Source organism: Aplidium turbinatum, chromosome 16, assembly GCF_918807975.1.
Source record: "Aplidium turbinatum chromosome 16, kaAplTurb1.1, whole genome shotgun sequence".
Taxonomy (NCBI): domain Eukaryota; kingdom Metazoa; phylum Chordata; class Ascidiacea; order Aplousobranchia; family Polyclinidae; genus Aplidium; species Aplidium turbinatum.
This window is the reverse complement of record NC_137487.1, coordinates 1548244-1574356: the sequence shown is the minus strand read 5'-3', so window position 1 is coordinate 1574356 and position 26113 is coordinate 1548244. Positions and strand designations below refer to the sequence as shown.

The window sequence follows — 26113 nt, the reverse complement described above, 5'->3', positions numbered from 1 at the left end:
GACTGCAGTTCTGAAGGCTTGTGCACAATGTCTAGGCCATCTATTTTCGTAGGCCAATGCAAAATAAAAGAACTTCTTAACCCATTAATTACTTAGGCTATATTTTTCAATTGTGTTGTTTTATATTTAGTCATCAGAATTGAAGTTGGAACTCATCTCATAAGACTTACAGCTAAACTAAGACCTTCCTTTAGCACACATCACTTTGTTTTTTGCTTATTAAATACATACAATCAGATCTTTTGTAACAAAACTTTATTAGTGCTGAGTGTAATTCGATAATACAACCTGGCCAGCTTTTAGTGCCCAGTCAATTTCAAACTTCAGATTGAATCAGAAGAAATAAATTTCAGACCGAAAGTAGAAGAAATACGCTCAACATTTACTGGAAGTTTTCACCCTTAAAGCCGCCTTTCAGATGTTATTGCTGAATAATGAATATGTCAGACAAATTTCCACCATGTAGAAGGTGTTACCGGTTTGAGCACATCTTCTTGAAAAATAGTGGGTTTAAAAGATTGAGTTTTACCATGATAGTTAAGGACTTCTAATAAAATGATAGGGCAACTGTCACCAGCAAATTCTATTGCTGCATAAATCTCATTCAAAGATGGTCTTTTGCCTACCGTACTACCGTAGTTTATATTGTCTCCATATAGTGAAAAAAATCTGAAAAGAATTTTTTGACCGACTTGTTCAATTTAGATCAAACAACCCTGCCGCAAAGGTTTTCATGAGAGTAGCAGCTATACGTGCTGTATCTCTATATTGTTTAACATCTCTTGCTCTCTGTATATGTTTTGTATACATATAATTATATATAGCACAATACGGTGGTTCTAACAAACTCATTTCATAGTTACATTTTTGTTTATTATTTATTTTATGTATTGCTTACTGTGATTTATGAAATTATTATCCAATTGATGATAAACTTCATAAAACGGCAAAGTATTTTATATCAGTATATTTCTGCTAATCTGTAAATAGAATTTGATTAATGGTGGTCCAAGTCCACTTTACGATATTTTTGCCACGTGCACTCGTGCAGTCTTTGATCAGCTTGTTTTCTTGCTTTAGATACGTTATTTAAAACTTGTCCAGGTTATTAAAATTGTGTTGGTGTGTATAATAATATTGGTTATTGCTTATGGACAGCACCACTATGTTTGAATCAAATCAACAATCTTTTCCAGTGATTGCACTGACTATTGCTATCGGAGTCTTCTTTGTACTTTTATATATGTTATGTGGTTGGGGACGGAACAAAAAAGGTACGGTATGCTGTGTGTGACTTGTAATTGCTTAACCTGTTTTGTAGTGTTAAGGAAGTGAACCATTACCAAGTGCAATCATTGCGATTTATTTTGAATTCAGCAGAATGGCTTAAAGGCCTAAATTTTTGGTCTACCTAATACTGTACGGTATTGCTCTCTAAATGACACGAACCCGAATAACGCCATCCCCAGGTTGAAAGGTGCAAATGCCGCAATACATGAATGACGCGAGACTTGGTTAATGGTTATTTCTTACTACTAAAACTAATTGTTGTTTGTTAAACAGTTCTGATATGTCTGCTTTGAGACTAGCAATTCAAGCCGAGTTCACCTTGTGCACAGCTTGGTTTTGTGTAGGAAGGAGTAGATCGACACAGTAGAAGTAGTAGATCTTGACATTGTTCATGTTGGATAAGTGTGGGTTTCTTGCAGGAGTAATGCAGTCACGTTATGCTTTTGTGTGAGATGTTCCAACATGTCGCATTTGGCTTTGGTAAGGCCTTCAACGTTTAGCTGCAGGATTGTTACTCCGACAGGATGAATTTCTCTCATTGGACACCGGGGCCAAGGATTTATCCTTTTACCACCCCAGGTGCCCTGTGAGCTGCGGTCTCTGATTGTTGCCATTTGCTTCATTAATATGAATTACCAGGACTCACCACGAGGAGGTTGGCAACATGAGTCCCAACCATGAGAATAACCAACACCACCATGAGAATAATCACCGGTTTCCTGCTTCCAACTCCCACTGACTTTCTGCTGGTACTATCAGGCATCGCCCCAGGTTGACTTCGTAGGAAAAACCACGTACGTAGTCTGGTCCTACAAGCTCATTGTCAAGGGATAACCACCTCCTCAACCAGATTGTTCTAAACTCGCACTCCCAAAAGCCCCAGCGCTTGAAATCTCGACGCCCGTTCTCCCGACATGCTGCAGCTATGTGCAAATCGAACTTCCACATTTCCGAAGTTTGGAACCGTGAATGGAGAGAAGTTGCGAGACCAACCCAATTCACAGTCCTTCCCAATACCAACACCCCACCTGGAGCAGAATTACCCCGGAAGGAATGGGTGAAGCTCAATCGCCTGCGGACTGGAGTGGGCCGTTTTAGCAGCAACATGTTCCAGTGGGGCCTCGCCGATTCACCATCTTGTGCGTGTGGCTCAGATTTTCAAACTGCACACCACATTATCTATCAATGTCCTGTATACCGACTACAAGATAGACATGTGGACCTAACAACGCTCGATGAATACACAATCCATTGGCTGCTGCGCCTGGATGTAACAACGTGATCTGTAGCGGCCTCAAACGCAAGAAGAAGATGTTGGATAAGTGAGGTTTGCACCAACCAAGTACGACTCAATCACATGGCAAGGTTTGCAACTTTATGTACATATACATTATACAGGGTCCTGCAGCTAAATTGGGACTTTTTCATTTTCGCATAATTTTTTTTCTTTAATTAAGTTGAAACTTTCTGCAGATACGGTACCGGTAATATTATAAAGGTATTCTAAAAGATAGTATAGCAATATTTAGACAAACTTCTTTAAACATATCAGAATTAACGATACAAATAACCATATGCGAACTGAGATGTGCTGGGAACACTCCTTCGGATATTCTTCAATGCACTGGCTACTCAAAGACGACAGTTTATTGACTTGTGGCCAAGTTTGATGCTGAGGGGAAAGTTAAAAGAAACTTCCACAGCCCTTGAAAGGATCGAAAGCAAACAAACACTTTCCTGGTGTGGTTGCAAAGGTCAATGAAGGCAAACCTAACACTGTCGACAAAACTGGCCAAAAGATGCCATGTCAGTCACAAAACCATCAGCAGAGCAGTCATTGAAGGTCTTGGGATGAAGTTTTATGTGAAAGCACTTTGCAACTTCACACCGCCCGCTCAAGATCAATCAGGGTTGAAAGATGTCCAAAGCTTCTCAAGAACAAAGGAGGACATGTTCGCATTTTCGTCGATGACAAAAAGTTCATTGTGGCTGAGGTTGCAAATCATCCGAGCCAATGCTTTGGAGCCCCGGAGCTGTGCATTTTCAACGGAGCTGGAGCCGGATGCAGAAAAAGAAAGATTTTATGACTAAATGAGCACAAGAAGTGATCAAGAAATCGTATTGGGTCTTGGGGACTTCAAGTTGGCAAGGCAAGTTGGCAAACAAATTCATGGGTTTGAAGGTGTCCATGGGAATCCTTCAAAAACGGAGTTCTACAAGCTTGTGATGGTTTGTGGGAAAGCAAAAGGCAGGATGGATCGAGGAGATACGTGGTGGTGGAATGAAGATGTGAGGGAAGTAATTGGTGAGAAAAAAGTCGCATACAAGGATTGGTGCAGAAATAGATCAGAAGAAACTAAGCTCAAGTACAAGCAATTGAAAAATCGGGCAAAGAAAATAGTTGCAAAAGCTATGAAGAAGCTGAGCAGGATTTGACTAAATTAAAAAACAGTCTCAATGAAGTATATAAGTTTATAAAGGTTTTGAAGCGAGATGGGAAAGATGTAGATGGTGAACGATGTATTAAAGGTAGGGATGGAAAACTTGATTTCATTGAGAAAGATCCTGGAAGAGTTTGGAAAGAACATATGGAAGTGATAATGCACGAGGAAAACAATCAGGATCGAAATTTGGAAGCCGATGTGGTTGCAAGTCCATTAAAGAGACTAACTTGAAAGGAGGTGATGCAAGCAATGAAGAAAATGAAATCGGGGAAGGCTCCTGGACAATTTGAAGTCACTGTGGAATAGGGTGGAGTGAAAAAAATAAAAATCACTAATTAAAAAAACGTCCCCTCTCAATAGTTGCCTTTGGTCCCAAAACTAAGTTTAAAAGTGGTTTTGGGAAGTTGCCTTGAATACTCAGGTGACAACCTTGACGCAAAGGTCATGCGGGGGTCAAATCCCATAAAAATGCCATAACTCTGTGAGCGGTGATGCTAGAGAGCTAATTTTGATGCCAAAAGAAGCAGAATGTGCACTTTCCTATCTGTCTCAAAAGAAGTTTTTTTCGAAATTTCACTAGATATATGGTTATTTTCACAAAATGTAATTTTCAGGTCAAATATGAATAACACATAGCATTATGCACAGTTTAACATCACCATATAATGAGTAGGATATATCTCTAACCAATGAAACACACATTTGAGTGGTTTTAGAGCAAGCACAAGCACAGGATGGTAACAACAAACAAATATGAAATTGGGTTTCATAATATTACAATAGCCTAGACCCTAGACGACAGACGTTAAATGCCAGTTTTATGCAAGGGGAAACGTTATCGGCAGGAGGACCTAAGATTGAAATTGCTTTTTGGTATTGTATTGCTTCATTAGTTTTCGTGACCGAATCTTTAGCCTGATCAGACCGTCACGTCTGTTGAAACCAGCTACTGCTGATGAAGCTTCGGTTACAAGCTTTATGTGGCGCTCCACAGCTTGATTGTGGCATGGGTGGCGATTAATGAGCTTTTCTTTTCTGATTTTTTCGATGTCACAGTTATTCAGGTGTCGAATGCTTGTGGTTCGTTGGTTTGGTCAGCATTTAAGTTCACAAGTTTGAAGTAAGATTTAGCATGATTGAATTTTCTCACATGGACAGAAGCTACGGATTCTTCCCCATCGGATGGCTCGTTTTGGACTGGTGCTGCTTCGCTTTCAGGCGCTTCATTTTCGATTGAAAATTGTTCAATGACCCCCCTTAAACTAAGGATTTTGTTCACAGCTAAATGACGAATATTATGGGTACAGACTCTGCATGGCCGTAATGTTGGGGACTGTTGATGAAAATCTCGAGCTTTTCGAAGTTGGAGGACTTTTTCATGAAAGGTGGCTGACCTTGGCCTGTCCCATACCCCGTTTTGTATGTTTCTGTACAACGATCAACCACAACATTGACAACAATTGTAGAATTTTGCATTAGAGTTTACTTTCCGGCATGATTTGAAATCAAGCACTTCCACACGATCACAGATGGACCGAAAAACTTCTTCAACATGCTACAAAGAGTCGTCAAATTTCCGAACAGTAAAAGATTGCACTGGATGTCCTTAAGCGATCCGATTCGGTGAGTCCGATCCCTTAACGGGGGATTTTTTCAATTTTTTTTTTAAATTGTTGGGTACCGTAGCCTAATTATCATTGCCGTTTTAGGGTTAGGGGTTTGGGGTTAGGGATAGAGGTTAGGAACTCACCGAATCAGACTCACCGAATCGGACTCACCGAATAGTAGCAGACCCAAGAAAACATTCTCTTGGGGATGTTGGCAGATGAGATGAACAAAATCCTTTGTTTGAGAGGGGTGATTGAACAATTTTCAATTGAAAATAAAGTGCCTGAAAGCGAAGCAGCACCAGTTCAAAATGAGCCAGCCGATGGGGAAGAATCCCTAGCTTCTGTCCATGTGAGAAAATTCAATGTTCCAGCAATCAACGTTCATGTTAAATCTTACTACAAACTTGTGAACTTAAATTCTGACCAAACCAACAAACCACCAGCAATTCGACACCTGAGTAACTGTGACATCGCAAAAATCAGAGAAGAAAAGCTCATTATGCGCCACCCATGCCACAATTAAGCTGTGGAGCGCCACATAAAGCTGGTAACCGAAGCTTCATCAGCAATAGCTGGCTTCAACAGACGTGACGGTCTAATCAGGCTAAAGATTCGGTCACGAAAACTAATGAAGCAATACAATAACAAAAAGCAATTTCAATCTTAGGTCCTCCTGCCGATAACGTTTCCCCCTGCATAAAACTGGCATTTAACGTCTGTCGTCTAGGGTCTAGGCTATTGTAATATTATGAAACCCAATTTCATATTTGTTTGTTGTTACCATCCTGCTGTGCTTGCTCTAAAACCACTCAAATGTGTGTTTCATTGGTTAGAGATATATCATACCCATTATGCTGATTTCTTGTGGAGTGATTATGTTATGGTGATGTTAAACTGTGCATAATGCTAGGCTATGTGTTATTCATATTTGACCTGAAAATTACATTTTGTGAAAATAACCATATATATAGCAAAATTTCGAAAAAAACTTCTTTTGAGACAGATAGGAAAGTGCACATTCTGCTTCTTTTGGCATCAAAATTAGCTCTCTAGCATCACCGCTCACAGAGTTATGGCATTTTTATGGGATTTGACCCCCGCATAACCTTTGCGTCAAGGTTGTCACCTGAGTATTCGAGGCAACTTCCCAAAACCACTTTTAAACTTAGTTTTGGGACCAAAGGCAACTATTGAGAGGGGACGTTTTTTGAATTAGTGATTTTTATTTTTTTCACTCCATCCTACTGTGGAAATGATACGCGCAAGTGGAGAGACAGTAGTGAAAGCAATGCAGGAAATCAGTCAACGTGTGTTAGATGGAAAAGGAATTTCAAATAAATGGAATACGAGTGTGGTGACCCATCTTCAAGGGAAAAGGTGATGTAATCGATTGTGGGTCATATAGGGGAATAAAACTGTCGGAGCATGCAATGAAGGTAGTGGAAAGGGTGTTGGAAAATATAATAAGATCTGTACTGTAGTGAAGCTGGACAAGATGCAGTGTGGATTTATGCCTGGTAAGGGAACGACGGATGCTATTTTTATTTTGCGGTTGCAAGAGAAATATCGGGACAAGGGAAAGAACTTGTAAATGTGTTTTGTGGACATGCAAAAGGCATTTGATAGAGTTCCAAGAAGAGTGATGGAATGGGCGATCAAAAAAATACCATAGGCACTCGTGCAAACGGTAATGAGTTTTTGTGATGGTGCAAAGACAAGAGTTCGCCTTGGGTTTACACCAGGCTTCTGTCCTTTTTCCTCTTAATCCTTGTGGAAAAGGCAAGTTGAAAAGTAACGCAGCAAGGTGGGCTTGACAAGAGAGGACGTGTTAGACAGATGACAGATGTGAAGGCGATTGCGGCATGTGGAAGCGAATCCGGCCACCCTTGGTAGCGGTCAAATCACCGGATTAGAACTGGACTGCTACTACTAATATACAGTAGAAACCTCCTAAGTCGACAGAGGCTAACTCAACATTCTGCCTAAGTCGATGATTTTTCCCTGGTCCTGGCAAAACACCATTGATTTCGTACATAGCCAACCCGGCTAATTCGACACCGGATATCTCGACATTTCCTCTAATTTGACATCTTTTTTAAACCCCACAAAAGAAATTTTGTTTAAATTGACGATTTTGTTGTCAAACTGAATGTCATGTTCTTAATTGAATTGTGAATTTTCAGCTTCCAACTGAACTTCATGCTGTGAATAGATTTATCTCTAGGGCTCGCAAGAGTCAATAAAGCCAAAAGATTTTAAGGACTCGTCTATCCACGAATCAAAGAATAAAGTTGTTTTTAGCACCTAGGGGACTGTTTCTAAGAAGTTTATAGGTCAAAATAAAATCAAAATTTGTCAAATTATGGCTTTTGACACACTTTTTGTGTTTCTTGAGAGTAATTTTTGTCAAAATCCAAGTGAATCAGGAACCATATTAACCCATAAAAGCAGGAAATATGTCACAATGCCCACTTGGATTAGCAGTAACTTTAATGTCAAATTGTCCATTGTTTATTCATTGTTTGGCTACATATTTAAATAATTTTTACAAAACACTCCCTCTTCACAAACGTGGTCTTTTCAAAGATCAACAGTTTGGATTTTAGTAATAGCCTACTGACATTCTGTGATACAAAAATGCCTAAGCAAGCTAAATTGTCTTCGGTAAAAGTTAGACAGATTTGTCGAGATTTTCCTATCGCCAAAAACACGACACACTTTTCATAATCCATAAAACACCTTGATTTTTCGACAAAATATTGCGTTTGGGTCTGAAATCGACGAAATATTATGTTTGGGTAACTGGAACTGGTATCAATTTAAGGAAGTACTGTGCCCTCTACAAATAGGCAATTTTGTTAGGTCAAAATTTGATAAAAATAAAGTAAAAAAAATAATCAAAACAAAGTCAACATATCCACCCGATATATGTTTTTAAGATATTGAAGATTTTTGATTGACTTCATCATCATTATCATAATCCATCGTCGGTTTGTTCCCCACTAGTGGGGGTGGCCGATTGTTTCCGTGCAGCAATTGTTTTAATCCCTTTTCTCCATTTCACCCTGTCCCTTGCATCTTCCTCCTTCAGTCTGACTTTTTTAAATTCATTCTTCACTTGTTGTTTCCACGTTCTTCTTGGACGACCGCGTTTCCTCTTCCCATCCACCTTTAGATCTAGTGCCTTTCTAAGAAAACTTCCTTCCTCCCTCCTTATCACATGTCCATACCATCTTACTCCATTTGCCCTTGCCAATTGGTCTATGGTCTCTCTCATCTCTAGCATATCCAACAATTCTTCAGTCCTTTTTTCCCTTCTCGTTTTCACCCCACACATTGCTCTCACCATTGACCTTTCCGTTCTTCTCAGGATTGCCAGTTCACTCTCTCTCAATACCCATGTCTCGCTACCATATAGCATTGCAGGCCGCACACAGCTCCGATACACTTTTCCTTTCATCATTAGTGAAAATTTTCTGCCATACAACATTTCCCCACATTCCCTGAACTTTGCCCAGCCCAATCTTGCCCTTGTTGTCACCGCTGCTTCACATCCACTACTTCCATTTATCCAATCACCCAGATAACAGAAGTCTGTCACTGTTTCAATGCCATGGCAGAACTCATCATCATGGCCTTCCACTTCATTCCTTCCTTTACTGCATTTCCCACAAACAAAACACTTCGCCAATCATGTTGCGGCTCTCTTGACATTAGCACATCTTGCATGTACCCACTTTCCACATTCCTTGCATTGCATTGAATTTCTCATCACTCTCTTGCCACATATTCCACAGGGATCTACTTTGTTCTCAACAACTGTTCCTTCTGCTCCACTCACCATCACTTTTGTTTTTTCAACATTCACCTTCATACCCTTGGTTTCAAATGCTTCTTTCCATTTCTCAATCTTACATTCCCCGTAGCGCCCTATGTTGCACATATATGCACAACAAAGATATTTGTGAAGCACGTGAGTTTGGGAGAGTAGAATGAATATTTACCCTACTGGTAGACCAATGTTACCCGTTACCATGTGTACTTGTGTAGCCTATTTTTGTATTGCTGCAGCACCGCAATGATAAAAAAAGATTTATCCAAGGTCATGAATTTGACCGCAGCCACACACACAGCTTACACAAGTCATACACCGCAGGTCCAGAGCCGGAGTTGAAAAAGTGGCTAGAGTTTGGCCGGAGTCGGGGTTTGTTTCATCACTAACTTATAACTAGTACAGTGGTTTATCTAAAGGTGCACCAACTTGTTTACGAGGTAGTTTGTTGCAAACTGAGTGATCAGGAAACGCAACTTTTTAAGTTACATACTGCCCAGGTATGTGAGTCATTATTTTGCTGAAACGCTTTGTAAAGAGTTTCGAAGTAATGAAGAGTTCCGAAGTAATGCTCGAACAAAACTTGCACTTTTGCTTCTCTGAAATATCTGTTCTGAAATAATCAAGCCATCGATAAGTTAACCTGTATCAGTCGACCAGACTGCAGATTCACCAATTAGATTTTAAAGAACATTTCTTTTTATCATAATATATGCAATGAAAGAAATAATTAAACAAACTAATAATTTATTAAGCCCAGCCAAAGCAATTTGTCTTTCAGAGGTTTGTGGCCAACTGGTCAAAGATTTCCTAATATAAAATCTATCTAAACCTTTTCCACTAAATGGACCCTTTTAAAGAACTCTAAACTTGCCACGAAGTATCTTCTCCAAGAGTGCTTGGATAGAATGGTGTGCTAACATCTTTTTTTTTTTGAGATGTCACAACAGAAAAAGTGTCTATGATTGCTACATTAGCAATTCTGCTAATTCCGAATTCTTTTAGATGAAGAGGAGACAACAGATGAAGAAGAAGTCAAATCAAAAAGCAAAAAACACCCTAAACCGCAAGTAAAGTTTCAAAAGAAACCTACCTTCACTTTCACCCATCCATTGCTCCACACCTCCCTCAAGGTGACAAACCATTGTTTCAGCACTATGTTGCACATTATCCAACAAAACTGTTTTGATTACCCGATTGAGTCGTCAGCCATGGAGTGTGAAACCAATTATTCGGTTATGCTCAACCTCAACGCACTCATTAATTATTCTCTACAAGTTTTTTTGCTATTTGTTCTTAATAACAATCTTCAACCTAGAATACTGAAAAGTTTGGGTGTTCATCAGGACAATTATCGTTTCTAGTATTAGTTGCTACGTTCATCTGATGAAATTGAAAGTAAAATTAACAACAAACAAGATGGTTTATTGCTTCACTGACGTTTCGCGCACCATGACAATGCGCATCCTCAGAGGATGCTCTTATAATTGATCTCAACCTTCAATCTGTTTCATCACAATACAGTTTATTTGATAAAGTCTCATAATTGTCGTGTTTGGCAAAATTTTAACGATCTTTTCATCAGGGCCACACTGGTCCAGTATTGTGCTTGGATACGAGCGCGAATGGAAAGTACCTCGCGTCATGTTCCGACGACCGATCTGTTCGTCTGTGGAGTGTCAAAGATTTTGGGCATGGCAACAAGTCTGTTCGAGTTAACGTGGAATACGACCATGCCCTGCAAGCCCGCTTCAGCCCTGATTCCAGGTATAGGGCGCACAATATGTTTCCTTTTCCTTTAAAGTTTTCCGTTATGTATGCTATGCAGTTGCTAAATTTTTCCTGATCTATATATAATGTGTTTTTTTTCCTAAACGACATCAATATGCCCATTGCACACTTACCCATCGTGGTTTACAGAGCGTTCATAGCTGGACTTTCTTACGATAACACTGTTCGTGTGTTTCGGCTTGGCAAGCGCGAGGACGGCGTGACAACGTGCACTCCCGTAGAGAAAGACTTTCCTACATACAGCAAGTAAGATAGTTAGTCTTCATTGCCGCAAAGTACCTGCATTACATTTGGAGTAGGGCCAGGTGTTATGTGACTTTAAAGATTTTCCGAATTATAAAAACTTGCTACTTCTCAAAAAAAATTTATGACGCAAAAATTTGTATGAATGAAGCCAAAATTATCTGGCTAATCAAAGGCGTGGTAAATGGACTTGCCAATAAAATCAAAAATAGTAACTTTGTACCATTGTTTTTCAAAAAGTGGTATGCTTTTATAAAATCCCGAAAGTTTACTACATAAAAGCTGGAATCTAACCAATTGGTAAATCCCGGAAAACTCTTCTTAGGATTTCAACTCTGATGTTTGCAAAAAATAATCGTTTCCCTTGTATTTTCTTGCAGGGCTCAATTGCTAAATATTGGTGTAGGAACGAGCGCCTCTGGTGGCAGCTTTGTGATGACGGCATACAAAGACACGACAATTATTGTCCGTGATTTGAAAGGGGAGCAACTTCATGTAATCAACACTAATCTAGGCAATAACAACCACGCCTTGGTGTCATCTTGTGGAAGGTTTGCACGAACAATTAAGTTGAGAACAATTAAGCACGAACAATTAAGTACTTGAGCTTGTTCAAAACGAGAACTTGCTTTCTGCATCTATCTTCCACAAATATTTTTAAACTGCAGTGTGTTCCCAACTGAGGACCTGTTGCTCCTCCTCCATAAGTCGCTTTAACAAACGAGTGTTCATTGTTGGATGGATGAGATTTCAACTTGGGTCTTGTGTGTCGTTAGTTACGTTGTTTGGAAAATAGAAACATACTCGCCATTAGACGTGTACGGATCCAAGATGTCCCTGATCCCATCCAGATTTTGTTTTTTGAGATCCGGATCCAGAAAAGATTTTAGATAATTTTACTATTGAAAATTTATTAAAACTATTTCACTTCATGGCAAGATAACATAATCATACTTTTATGTTTGCAAAACTTTCAAGGCATATCATGTATCATGCTTTACGCAGTAACGTACACTAACACTCCGGTTCCAAACATTCTCCGGGTTTGAAAATGTTGCCAGGAGTTTATTTAGCTTATATATATGTTTCTGTGTTCAAATTGTTAAAAAAAGTTATATAAATTTAGGATCTGAATCTAGGAGTGGGCTATAAATGGGCAATTTTTAGTTTTGCTTTAGGGACAGTTTTTTTGTGTCCCATTTAACCTATCTCAACATGAAATGACAAAATTTTTGGTCTGAGTTCCAAGAAAAAAGTGTGCAGGGCGAAAATTCAAAATGGCCGCCATTTTCCCTGAAAATCACGATTTTAGCCATAATTTGGTCATTTTGGGGTATTTTTACCTGGTTGTGGTGTCTTACCCCATGTTTGTGGGGTTAGGCAATCTGTTTAAGCAATAATAAGTAGGGTTTAACTTTCAAGTGTAGAGTTACGATATAGTTTGACAAAATTACCCACTTTTTTAAACGTATTTCATAGGGGTGTTCAATTTCGATTTTCGATTCGATTCGATTTCGATTATGGTGATATTCGAAATTCGTTTTTCGTATTGGACATATTCGAAATTATAGCCACCTTTTCGGCTGAACGCCGTGGAAAAAGCGAGTGGCGCGAAATCTGTCTTGTCGCATTTTGCAAGCGAAAAAAGACTTCGACGCATGCGCATCGTCGATCACGTGACTATCACACGCTCTCGCGGGTCCAACGGCCAGTCCTGCACCAGGGATGCCAGGTTGGCTATTTTAATGCCAAATTTCACAAATTTCTCTCAAGAATGAAGATAGCTAGGTTGTGCAATAGCAGAAAGTGTAGGCTGAGCTTTGTCGCAGTTTTATCCATTTTTACCGAATCCATAGGCGCCTAAGCCGTGGGAACAGGGCCGTAGCCAGACCGCAGAGCAAGGGGGGCAACTTTTTTTTAGGGAGGCCGAAAAAATTTATATGGGCAAAATCATTATTATTGTAGCTGTTGCCCGAGAATGTTGAGATTTTGCCAAGGAGGGGCGAAATTTTTTTCAGGGGGGGCGAGGCCCCCCTGGCTCCCGGCTGGCTACTGTGAGGGGGCAACTTTTTATGCTGTATTGATACATAAAACAATAGATGAACTAGCGATCGGCAGCAGGAAAACACTTTTTGAATGCAAACCGCAACAGCTTCGCGATAAATAATCACTAGAACGAGTTGCGAATTGCGATGTTACAATCCAACACCAGACAACAAAATCTGTCATTTTTACATTGATATAATGTCTGCAGACGTTGAATGCACCCAAAAACAACATAATTTGCTACGTAGACGGAGCATGCGTTTAGCTTTATGCGCTTGCAAATGGAAACATACTCGATGTCGCTTTCGAGTCGAAACTTCTGCACTCTGCAGTGAAATGTCGTGGCAGTGAATTGCTTGAAGGCAGTGAAAATGAACTTGAAGTGTTTGGGATCCCAGCGACCTCGGCTCCAGCGGAGCAATCGTTTTCAAAAGCTGGCCTGACCGTCACGAAGCTGAGATCCCGACTGACGGGTAACCATGTCGTTCAGCTTGTGTTCATAAACACCAACATGGGCCTGGAGCTGTAGACGTTATTTTGTGTTCTTTTTTCGCAAATTTTCATGGCTTTTGTTCGCGTTTTCTAGCGAATTTTCATGTCGTTTCTTTCAATAAAATCACATTTTGCAGTTTGGTGAATAGTTGTGATATTCGAAATCGAAATTCGGAAATCGAAAATAAATTGAATTTCGATTTTCGAATATTCAAATAATCGAAATTGAACACCCCTAGTATTTCATGGTTTTTGTTTCGAGCATCAGCAGACTACAAACTGTATGAAATTGTCCTGCCTTCAGCTAAATCAATAAAAAACTTCAAGCACAAAAAGGTACTCTGTCAGGAAGTAGCATCTGCAAATGCCCTTGTAAATAAGAAGCCCACAACAAAAGTAATTCTGTACAGAGAAGTAGGATAATAGATGGTGATTGGCATCTATCCCACTTCGGTAATTCTCATCTTAAATTTTTTTAATGATGATTGCACTGAATATACGATGATCTCTATGTCCTCTCTTCATTGCCTTTGAAGATAGAGACCAAATAGTTGCCTTTATTGTTGAGACGATGAAGAGACTATGACCTGCCAAGCTGCCAATGACCCTCGCTGGACTGCAGTACGTCTTTGGGAGCAGATTGATGCCCTCACAACAGCAGCCGCAAGCAAAAATCTCAAGATTGAGATATGTGTTGCAGAACAACTGGCATTAAAGCATGTGCCATATCATTTGCTTTGTAAGTCCCATACATGTGAACAGTTTGATACAGACAATCTCACAGCTATGGCTGCTCTTGAAAACAAAACTGGTCTTCGTAAACTCATTGTCAAGAGAGAGCCAGCATTGCAGGCCTAAATCTGGAAAAAATCTGTGGTTGAAACTACTCTGGTAGCTCTTACAAAGCTCTTAGCCCATGAGGGAGATAGCAAGACAACATCTTTAGCAGAACAGTTTAGAGGAAGCTTGAGTATAAGTCGTTTAGCCTCTACAAAGAGCGACGTTTTACCCGACTTGAATATCAGGCAGGTGCAGTCTATGATTGCATTTCATACATGAAGCAGTTTCTTGTCAAGACGCAATAATCTTGTTCGAGCTTGTAAAATTTACCTTGAGAATGATTTCATCAAAGCAGGATTCAAAGCACTTGCAAATTTTACATACCAAGTGACAATGCCCTTCCTTGAATGTGTGGAATGAGCAAACCAGGATTTGTTAATTGACATCCTTCTTCAGCTCTGCAGTGACCTTCTTCAGCTCTGCTGAAAAAAAGATACACACCCTCCGAGACTACTATGTAGAATGGACACATGTGAAAATGGAAGACAATGCTCCACAAAGCGATCTTGATCATCTTCTTCTTGGAGAGATGTGCAATTGTGCATCCAGACTGGAAAAGTAGAACTGCAGTGCAAGCGTAAGTATTGGAATGTTTATCTTAATGCTACTCGAGCAACTCCTCTCCATACACTGGTATCCGACCAACAAAAATCCTGCCGACACACAACTTGAATGCAGAGAGGTACTTGGTCAAATTTGGTTATCTTGCTTCACAATCGGCTAAACACTCAAACATGATGTTCAAGGCAAAGAGGATCAAAGATGACCTTATGCTAGCCTGTAAGAAAGACGAATCAATGAAGTTAAGTGGCCAACCACTACTATTCTCAAACAACTAGATTTAATGGAAGTGACCTGGAGCAACAAGCAGAAAGAGAAGAAAAAGCAAAAGTTGAAAGAGAATTTACAAAAGAAAGTGAGAGCCAGTGATTTTATTTACCAACTCCTTGTGAAATGGAAAAAACATGGGGGGGGGGGGCTTTTACATCTGTCCATGAAGTAAAAACTCTTGTTTCTAAAACGCCACCTTAGCTAAAAACATTCTTAAAGCAAGAAGTCCAATATCACAGAGAGTCACCCACCAACATGATGCAGAATACAGATGTCCGCAGAGATCTTTACCAGGTCAACAAGGTATCCCAAAATGAGATGATTGAGAACCTCACTGTACTCCTTGAGGCAGAGGGTCAGGATAAGGAAGGCCTGGTGTTCCAGCCAAACCAGTCACTTACCGTCATAAGGGATGTGGGAGAAAACAAAAGATGGTACGCTGGGTTTTACCCCAACGATAATGGGGATGGAACATTTCGAGTGGACCATCTGATGCGTGCTAGCACAGGAGAGGAAACTTGGCAGCGACCACCTGGCACTGATGACATTCAGGACACTATGGAGCAACAGATTATCTCTGTGACAATTTCAGGAACTTGGGTCTTTTCTCGGAGAAAACCATGTTACATTTTAAACAATTCCACTGAAATTGAAACTGTGTTTAAAGAAATAATACAATATAAAGGTGAAAAAAAACGATCAATTTGGTAAAAATTAGTATTAAGTCAACCTCCAATCGTCACTGACTTTTTTGATATGCACTAACAGATTGCCTGACCCCACAAACATAGGGTTGAACACCAGAACCAGTGAAAACAAGCCCAAAATAACAAAGTTATGGCTAATTATGTGATTTTTATGGAAAATAGCGGCCATTTTGGATTTTTGCTCTGCACACTTTTTTCTTGGATACAAGGTCAAAAATTTTGTCATTTTATGTTGAGATAGGTTAAATGGAATAGAAAAAAACTGTCCCGAGTGAAAAATAACAAAAAAAGTATTTTTGACTTATGTATAGCCCACTCCTACTGAATCCGATTTCTATTTAAAAACAACGAAGTATCCAACCCTCAATATGAGGAAGGAACGTATTGATGATGATTCGTTAAAAAACACTGAGATTCGATCCGAATACTGTTCTTGTGCACCTCTGCTCGTCGCTATGATCACGTGAATGTGCCAAGAGATGTTCAAGTTCTTACTGGGTCGGCTATGCACTTTGTTGCAGGTTTGTGGCGTGTAGTGGATGGACCCCTGATGTGAAGGTCTGGTCTGTTGTCTTCGACCGCACCGGGAACTACAAGGAGGTAAAACGAGCCTTCGAGTTGAAAGGACACACGTCATCCGTGTGGTCCTTCGATTTCAACAACGATTCCACCAGGTGCGTGCATGAGCTGGTAGCACTGTTAGTTAATAAGCACACGGTTTGTTCCCCGTATCGCGAGGGTTGGGCGTCAGCAAACTGCGATCCGGCTTGATGGCGGCTTTCCGCGAACTCATATTATGAACGTTGACCGCCACAAGTTTCCCCTTTCGGAGGTCGCTCCGCACACTATTGCACCACCTCTTCATGCCGTCCATATAGATTATGCCCTTCCACTTCTAGCGATTTAATTAAGCCAGGAGTCCTCTTCCATTCGTTGTACGTGGCTGTGCCAACGGACTTTCCTCCACCGCACGATACTTTGTGGGTGCCAAGCCTTCTCAGTTCTTCACTTGATAGTCCATCCGCCAGTCGTTTTGAGCATATCCACCTCACCATAGCGTTGTCATTATGGCTCAAACGCCTGATGACCTCTGCAATGACTGGCCACGTCTCACTGTCATAAAGCATTACGCTTCTGACCAGTAGCGTAGCGTCTAATGAGCACGGAGGACACGCGCCCCGCAATCATTTTGACGTTACAGTATTTTTATTATTTTTGGAAGAAAAGTTTTTTCTAATAAGATTGGTTGGATTTTTTTTTAATTATGAAGTATCAGGGGGTATGGGGGTCAGTCACTTAATTTGCGCAATTCATGCACTTGAAACTTTTCTATTTTGAAAAGTGAAAACTCGAATACGAGTTAAGAAATAGCAGTGACATTCCAAGTATGCGTCGTTAATGAAATTGGTGTTTTTTAAAACATTGTTACCACCCAAGTACCAGGGTTGAGAAAAACCCGGGTTTTTTCAAAAAAGCCCAACCCTCCCGGTTTTTTTTAAAAAAAACCCGGGTTTTTTGGGTTTTATTGGGTTTTTTAAAAAAAGATGCAAAAAAAGGTAGATTCATGCTTATTTCACCTCAAAACTACTTTTTACGAATGAAGTGCCTTTCACTCACAGTACATGCTTGCATAACTCAATAAAATAATGCACTAGGGCTGTTGTTGCTTGAATGTTGCATCATCCATTAATTTCAAGATCAAGTTGGATGTTGCATCATCCACTGATTTCTATACCAAGTTGATGCTACCGTGGTAGAAATCACATTATTGCATCATTTGCTTTAGATTTGAAGGCAAGGAGCATTTATGTCATCATGTTTAAATATTTTTTATTATTTATATATATGTTATATATAGTAATGACTAATGGATGAGCAATTGCGTGGCCAATGGCCATTCAGGCAAATGCTCTGAAACAGCCATGCGTTAGAATCTGTAATTGGTAAATAGCCTACTAAATTGCATTTCACATCATATATACAGACTACAATAGAGTACTACTTTCACCAGTTTAACTATATATAAGGCCTTCTTGCATAAATGAGTTTTAGTGTAGTATACACAAAGTGGCATTACTTGATTTTTGTGCACTGTACAATATCCACTGCGTTTTCAGTTTATTCTTGGAAATTTACTTCACAATCACATCCTTAAGTCCTAATTTAAAGTTTGTTTTAAGTACCTTGTAGTGTTTTTGTTCATTTTTTTAATTTTCTATTAAAAACTGGACAAATATGATGCTCTGGGTTTTTTTATGGGTTTTTTTATGGTTTTTTTTAAAAAAACCCACCCGGGTTTTTTTGGGTCGGGTAAAATACCGACAACCCTGCCAAGTACAGGGTCATCACTAGGGATGGGCAATATAGAATTTCGAATAGTTGCAATCCGAATATCTAATTATTCGAATTGAAATGACATTTCGAATCGAATTTTCCAAACCGAAATGAAAATATCTGCTTTTCCGACTACCAAAATTTGTTATTGATTTTTCGCCGACTAGTTACGTTCGGTTCAGCTATAGCTATTCGCTCTAGCGAAAACAGCTAGTCAGCTCTCTTTACCAGTACGGTTTGTAGACGTCGGAAGACCGTTGTGCAGTGGAGTGTGGATTTGCATCGTAGGTTACTAAACATGGAACACAATTCAACTCTGGGTGAGGCTACCGCTACACCTAGTATCATAAGTTCCGCAACAATGCAGCAATCTAATGAAATGGATGATCTATTGAGCTCCGGTGTTGAAGCGACAAATACTTCAGCATCAAGTAACAATGACAACGAACAGCTTTTAGCTGCCGAAGGAAACCGATCGTCCCTTAAGGCAAAAGTGCCAAGCATTGATGCAATTGAATAATGGAACAAAAATAAAGAAAAGTTCCCTCTGTTGTTTGATCTTGCGAGGAAGTATTTAGTCACTCATGCATCCTCAGAAAGATCCTTCTCGAGTGCTGGATTAACAGCATCAAAACTGCGATTGCAGCCCACTGGCGAGCAATTAAAAGCTTTAAACATTCTTCACTGGAACAAAGACTTGCTCTCCATGGCAGTTACTGCTTTTTTCGTTTCGTTGCCACTTTTCCATTATGTGTCTTTAATAAAACCAGAGTAAAAACAAAGCTTTTTGACATCTTCTGAAATTGAAATAACTTATTCTAGAATAGGTATTCGAAATTCTAAATTCGAAAAATTATTCTAGAATAATTCTAGAATAGCTTATTCTTCTATTTTGCCCATCCCTAGTCATCACTCATCAATGATTAACGTTACAACTTCAAACAACTGTATTTAACAAATGGTAGACAATTTTTGAGTAATAAACATATAATATTACTATCAAATAAATATGTAGGAAAACAACTTTTACTCGATGTGTCCGCCATTTGCGTTGATAACAAGTCGGAGACGCTTCGAAAAGGACGTGCAAAAGTCACGAATAACTCTTTGAGGTATTTTGATCCGTTCTTTTTTCAGATTAGCCTTCAGCGCTTTCAAACTTTGGTGGTGATAAGTCGAAACCTTGTTCTCCAGGTCGAAACCTCCAAGACCAGATGCCAAAGTCTAGAGGGTTCAGGTCTGGAGATGAAGGAGGCCATTCTTCCTTGGTAATGAAGAACGGCAGATTGGCTGAAAACCAGTTTTGCGTTCTCTTAGCTCTATGTAAAAGGGCAGAATCTGGTTGGAATGAGCATTGAGCAATTACGCTTTTTGAAGTGTTTCTTTGCCAAAGGCAACAATGAACGCTCAAGAATATCATTTCGGTAGTTTTCTTGGTTCAATTTCACTCAGGTTGGTCCACAAAAATCAATGGACTGACTCGTTGACTGCGGCCCACACCATCACTAATGCCGCCCCTTGTCTCCGAGTGACTACCCGGGGTTCCACGTCACCATCTCTTGACCAAACACGATCATTCTGTTAAAACGATGCTGGACATCAAATTCCTTCTATTGCTGAACACAAGGTTTGGCAGCGTGCCTCCTTCAATGCGTGAAAGCAGAATTCTAACTTTGGAGACGTTTCTCAATGGTATTGGCATTTAGCAACTGTTTCTTCATTTGTTTGAATGGGCTCATCTCCAAATCCTTCTTCAGAACTATGAAGATGGTTGGTTTCATACTTCATAGGCCACGTTCGCCTCCTGTGTCAGTTTTTGAATTGGATTTCTTGTAACGTTAATTATTGATGACCCTGTATTTACAAACGCATTTATGACATCATTATTGTCTTTCGCTTATCATAAGTGCTCTGGTGTTAGCGGCAAGCTTGAAAAGAATCCCAATCACATGTGCAAGGCATGTTGTGGTGAAACTTTTCCTTTAGAAAGACGCCATAACGCATTTGAAATTGGATGAAGACCAATATGAATGAGTTATTGCGTTCTGCTATCTTGACGATATGATTAGTCAGACAAGTGGATATAGGGACGTTGTCACAGCTAGAATCAGGTGCGCATGGAAGAATTTTCGAGAGCTCCTTCCCATTCTGGCGAGCAACAGTATCCCCTTCCTAATCAGAGGACATGTGTACAACATGTGTGTCAGAAGCGTCGTGCTTTATGCCAGTGAGACGTGGCCAGTCATTGCGGAGGACATCAAATGTTTGAGCCATAATGACAACGTCATGGTGCTATGCTCAAACCGACTGGCGGAAAGAATTGAGAAGAAGGCTAGGCAATTTGGCATCTACCAAGTAGAAGAGGTCGTGCGGTAGAGGAGACTCCGTTGGTATGGCCACGCCTTCGAAATAATGCTCTGGGTGATTTGTTTTTGTGACATTATAATAGTTGTCCTTATCACGGCGTATATCATTAGGAGACTATATCAATGTGTTTGAAATTGTCACCTGCTTTTACTGTTTGTTATACGCAACCAGCGTTGTTCTTGGTAGAAGCAGTATTGTTTTTGGAAGGTAATTTGTTCAAAGTACCGGTAGTATTTTTGTTATGAGCATAGCTGGCAAGAGCTATTGCAACAAGTATGAGTACTAGACCAATTAGCCCAAGACGAGGTTGATTGAACATCATACAACCAAATGTTTGTTTCATATGCGGAGAGTACACTTTACATTCTGATTCTGTGAAGCTGTCCACCAACTTACTTAGAAGCACTACTTTGAATATGAAGTTGGTGATCACAACAAAAGCCACACCTACATATTGCAACAGATGTAGCATTAAGCTTTCATTGTGGCTTTATGATAAAAGGAATGCAATGCCTTCTGCTCTGTCAATAATATGGCTTGGGTAGCTTACCTTAACTAGGAATACCGTAGTTGTTTTTGCATGACAAAAGTGTAGGACTTTAGAGAAGTCTAAAGTTGAATATCCAGAGCTCTTGCCTTTTAACTCTTCCATCCGCTATCCATTGTTCTGTGATAGCTATTCAGCTTCCTCCATCTAGAGATGAAGAGTACTTGTTGGATGGTGGACCGATGAGTTTCTTAGAATGCTATAAACGTTTGGCCAACAAGGAAAAATCTATAATAGGGAGGAAGCGTACATGTCCAATTTACCCAGAAAAGGTGGAAGAAAGCTGAAATGTTCACCTTCAAAGTTGGCTACGGAAATGACTTCGTTGTTTTCCAATTTCAATTATGCGGAAACAAACGCAATATGTACAAACCTGTGCACTGTGTAATCTACCTGCATGCTAACAGAAGAATGCGGTTGGCAATGAATGCAAATCGACCTTTGCTTCTAGAGCGTCTGACTTAGCAATAACTGGTTTGTGGCGTCGAAGTGAAGCTGTCCCCAAAAAGTAAGCATCCGCTGTTTTGCGCCACAAGCCTATGTTTATCGACTAAGAATCGTTTCATCGAAACTTTACCTTCAGGGCAATTTAATTCATTAATAAAACTGCTTCACAAAATAAGAAATGTTGAAAGTGCACCAGGCAATAGAGTGGTGTAATATTTTTTTTATTTTGTGAAAACGAGATATCACGTAAACCACAATTACTTGCGCGATATTTTCATCACAGCGTCACTCTGACGCTTCGTTTGCAGGATGGTTACCATATCCAAGGATGGGACCTGGAGGCTCTATGATACCATGGTCGAATACGACAAAGGACAGGAGCCGTACCTGCTCAACTCCGGCCAGATGAAAGTGTGTGGCGTCTCAGTGAGCGACAATCCTTGCCTGATAGCCCTTTCCCCTGGGGGCCGGGAGGCGGCCGTAGCTTCACTGAACCACCTCGCCGTCTTTTCCACGGTATCCGGTAAGAGTACTTTCACATTGAGCAACTCCTGAGTAATTACAGGCTTGGCAGGACAGCCTACTCACCGCACAGTCATTATGTCAATGTCCATGTCGTCTTATCACAACTTTTCACCGGCGCTAGTTAGTTTCTGCTCTCACGATAGTGCAGTGGCTTCTGTGGAGTCCACATCTAACCACATCGGCGTTGTCCACTGCTTGTGTGAATAACTTAACCAAGCTGAATTATATTTATGAGGGAATCTGATTGTAATGGTTGTTACGAAAAGTTTTCGTTTAAGAAAATCCTCTTTTTGCACGATTCTTTTCGACATGTTTGAATCATGAGCAGCAAGTGACATTATTACGATTGACCAGGCGACAAAGAGATGGAGATATCCGAGGTTCATTCCGAGGCCATCACTGCTGTTACTTTTGACGTGGCTGGAAAGTACATACTGACCTCTGGTGACAGGTATGCTTTGTAGGTTTGCTTGGCCACAGCCTTTGTGTTAACCAAAAATCATGAAGCAATATTGCAAATAGATTTCATTAACCTCACCAAGATATCGCCTTCTGACCTGCAATAAACTTTTTAGAATATAAAATTACAACAACTGTGTGAGAGGGAGGTATAAAAGTCAAAGTTTATTGCTGCAACTTCCAGGCAGATACGGATCTTCTACAACAGCCTCGGTTACAAAGAAACAATCAAAGATTTGAAGGAAAAGCAGAAGAAGCAATCTCCCTCTTCCGCCACCTATGAGAGGCTTCAAAAGCAAATCGAAGACGCACAAAAAGCCTTAAAGGCGATATCGGACCGTTCCGATTGAGCTCGGTGCTCGGGCAGAATCAAAATAACCGATGGTTGTGTTTGTTTTAAGCTAGAAATGCAATGAATTACATATATGGTGGGTGATTTTAGAAATTTTATTAAAAGTAGAGAAATGTAGGAGCATTGCGCCAAATATTGTGTAACCGTAATGACGTAGACCAACTAAACAATCTGGGCGCCACTTTGAACGCGCGATGGTAATGCAGCATTCATGGAAGTCACAAGGATGAGAGACGGAAGCTGTAATTTATTCAGATTTCTTCGAATTGAGTTTCAAAATTAATGTTGCCTCGTCACCAAATGTGACCTGACGCATTGTTTTGTTTGTTTTGAATGAACGCAATTATTTTCTAGTAGGCCTCTCTTCCTTGCGCTTCAAAACCTGCCACTCACAGCCATCTCTTGATGACGCGCTACCACCGATCTTCATGGCGATTGTTTATTCGTCTCATTCATACAAATCTTATAACGTCGCTTTCATCGGTGTGGAGACAGATGTTAATTGGAACAAAATTAAGATTACTGCGAACGCTCGTATTCCCATTTGCCACTTGCAGATGTGAAATTTGGCATGCCACAAAACCGCGACATTACTTTTTTTTAAATCTGACGTCACAGGACAAAAGGCTATTACGCATTAGCTGGATGGAAAGAAAAACAAATGAATTCGTTACCCAACAAATAGACGATAACTGGTATGACGACAAAGAAGGATCTTACAACTTTTATTTCAGATTTTCAACATTTGCTTTTTTGTTTTCTCAATTTTAAATTATTTTGAAAGTGTTGCAACCGTGCAAAATTGTTGAACTTAATTTCCCATTTCGGTTTCAAGCGCGTTACGTTTGTGTTTTGCCGCTGCAACCTAGACTTTTGCTATGTGGCGTATATTGTTTTCGCTTTGATATTCAGAAGTATAAACAAACTGAACTCGAAAATATCCTCCATACTCTCGTAAAAGTCTTGTAATCGAACATGTCATTGGATCTCAGTTTCAACACCACTTTCGTACAGAAGAATAACTTAGATAGCAAAAGCTTAATACGAATAAACGCTATTCCATATGCACACTTTTGCCGAAGTTTAATGTCTTAAACTGTAAACTGAACTCGCCGAGGTTGATGGGAAAAACATGTTTGTGCGATTCACACCAACAGCATTACGAAACATCTGTGTGGTGTGTTGAGATTCTGCCGTGTTGGCTGTTAAGGTTCATTGGAAACAAAGCGTCAATTTTCAAACAAAAGAACGTTGCGATAGCAAGTGGTTTAATTCAAAGCATTGCAGTTTCGTTTCAAGCATACAGCGTTTTGGTTGGACCGCTTCGTTGTTATTGGTCTGCCGCTAACTTACTGACTAGGCCTACTTTAGTTGGGCTTGACCGTTGCACATACCATGCCCTACCAGATCAACAACCGTCCTCAAGTCATAGCCAGTCTGCTGCCCTGTCGGTGGTCGAAGTCACAAAACTACAGAAAATATTTGTGCAGTTTGATTCCGGTGCATTGCTTCACATGTCAGATTGTAGCCGCCGCGTGTTGATCGTTGATGTACTGGTTTGCTTGCTTCCCAATGCAGCCTCCCATTCTACTTGTGGTGCTTGGTCGATCGATCTCGATAGTTTCAAAGCATGCACGACTGACGTCATCGAAGGCAAAAGTGACTACAACCAATACCGGGAAGCTGCAGTGGCGTGCCATTACGTCAGCTGTGCCAACTCACTTAGATTGTCACTTCTGGCACCATCCTGATTTGTTACTTTAAGCATAGCTGGAATATGTAGGCTATTATACATTTGATTAAATTCTGTTTAACACGTCTACAACAGCGAAGTTTATATATAACTGCAATCATTGCGTGTCCATTTTGTCTGGTTACTGTCTCCTTGTTTTATTGTAAACTGGGAGGTTTTCAATTTCGTGCAATAAAAACTTATGAAGCATTGCATCTGCTAAATGCTTGCAATGGATGACGACCTCTCTGTAAACGGTTGAGTCTTAAAGGATGGTTTGAGTTCCTTACGATAGCCGTTTCAAAATTTAGTTGTTCACAACAGAAAAATTTATATGGCGCTGCATTCACAATAACAACTACCGTATGCTTCTTGGGGTTGTACACGACAATATTAGCAAACAATTTGTTTGGCAAATTAATCATTATTTTTTTACAGTAATGTTAAATTGACAGTGGCTTTTAGTCCTTGTGCAACATACTGTCTGCTAACAGAGTTTTCTCGTTCCGTTATTAGATTTCATGCCAGCTTTGAGTTATCAGGTTTTTAAGTCTTACTTTGGCCAATGAAAACTATTAAAAAGTTTTAAACTGTAACATGTTCTCCAGCACCCGCGCGTGGCTGAGTGGTTATCGCCTTCGGCTCTGGTGCTGGTAGCCCTGGGTTCGATTCCAGGTCGTGTCATACCAAAGACATTAAAAAGGATTCTTGCATAACGCAGTGAAGATAAATCGGGTATTAATCTGGTGACATATCACCCTCTTCCAATCTGCCTTGAGCCAGCATGGAAGCAGTACGGCTCATAAAATCACATGGAACCCTGTCAAGTGAAGTAACCCATGTTGATGCGCAATCTGCTGCAAGCGGAGATAGCAAAGGATTATATGTTCTCCAAAGTTGATGACAAGATCTAGATCAGTGCTCTTCAACCGGTTATACTGCATACCCCAGTTTATACCAGGTCACAAACAGGGTATATAGCCTACAGATTACTTCTGGGCTTTCCATAATATTTTTTCATGAATTTGAAACAGGGATATCTAAAACAACGGGATTGCTGACTTTGCAAATTTCGATAAAGCGATGGACACTAGAAGGGTCAGCGCTGTTAACGCCCGAAAATGAAAAAGTTGAAAGCGCGTGTCAATTACGCTGTTGAGAAATAGGAAATAAAAAAAACAAGTAAGAAAATTCAATTTCGTGGTATATTGCTAAACAAAGAAA

The 26113-nt window shown here is 40.1% G+C and overlaps 1 protein-coding gene across 1 annotated transcript; it reads left to right on the top strand.

Annotated features, from left to right (window-relative positions):
- The first annotated feature begins 1085 nt into the window (after window positions 1-1085).
- LOC145785105 (transducin beta-like protein 2) lies at window positions 1086-25120 on the top strand. The gene is made up of 9 exons (XM_082596807.1): window positions 1086-1274; window positions 10182-10309; window positions 10762-10943; window positions 11097-11213; window positions 11591-11761; window positions 16648-16800; window positions 22130-22344; window positions 22701-22797; window positions 22990-25120. The coding sequence occupies exons 1-9, from the start codon at window positions 1151-1153 to the stop codon at window positions 23153-23155; spliced, it is 1353 nt and encodes a 450-aa protein (XP_082452933.1). The 5' UTR covers window positions 1086-1150; the 3' UTR covers window positions 23156-25120.
- Window positions 25121-26113: the final 993 nt, after the last annotated feature.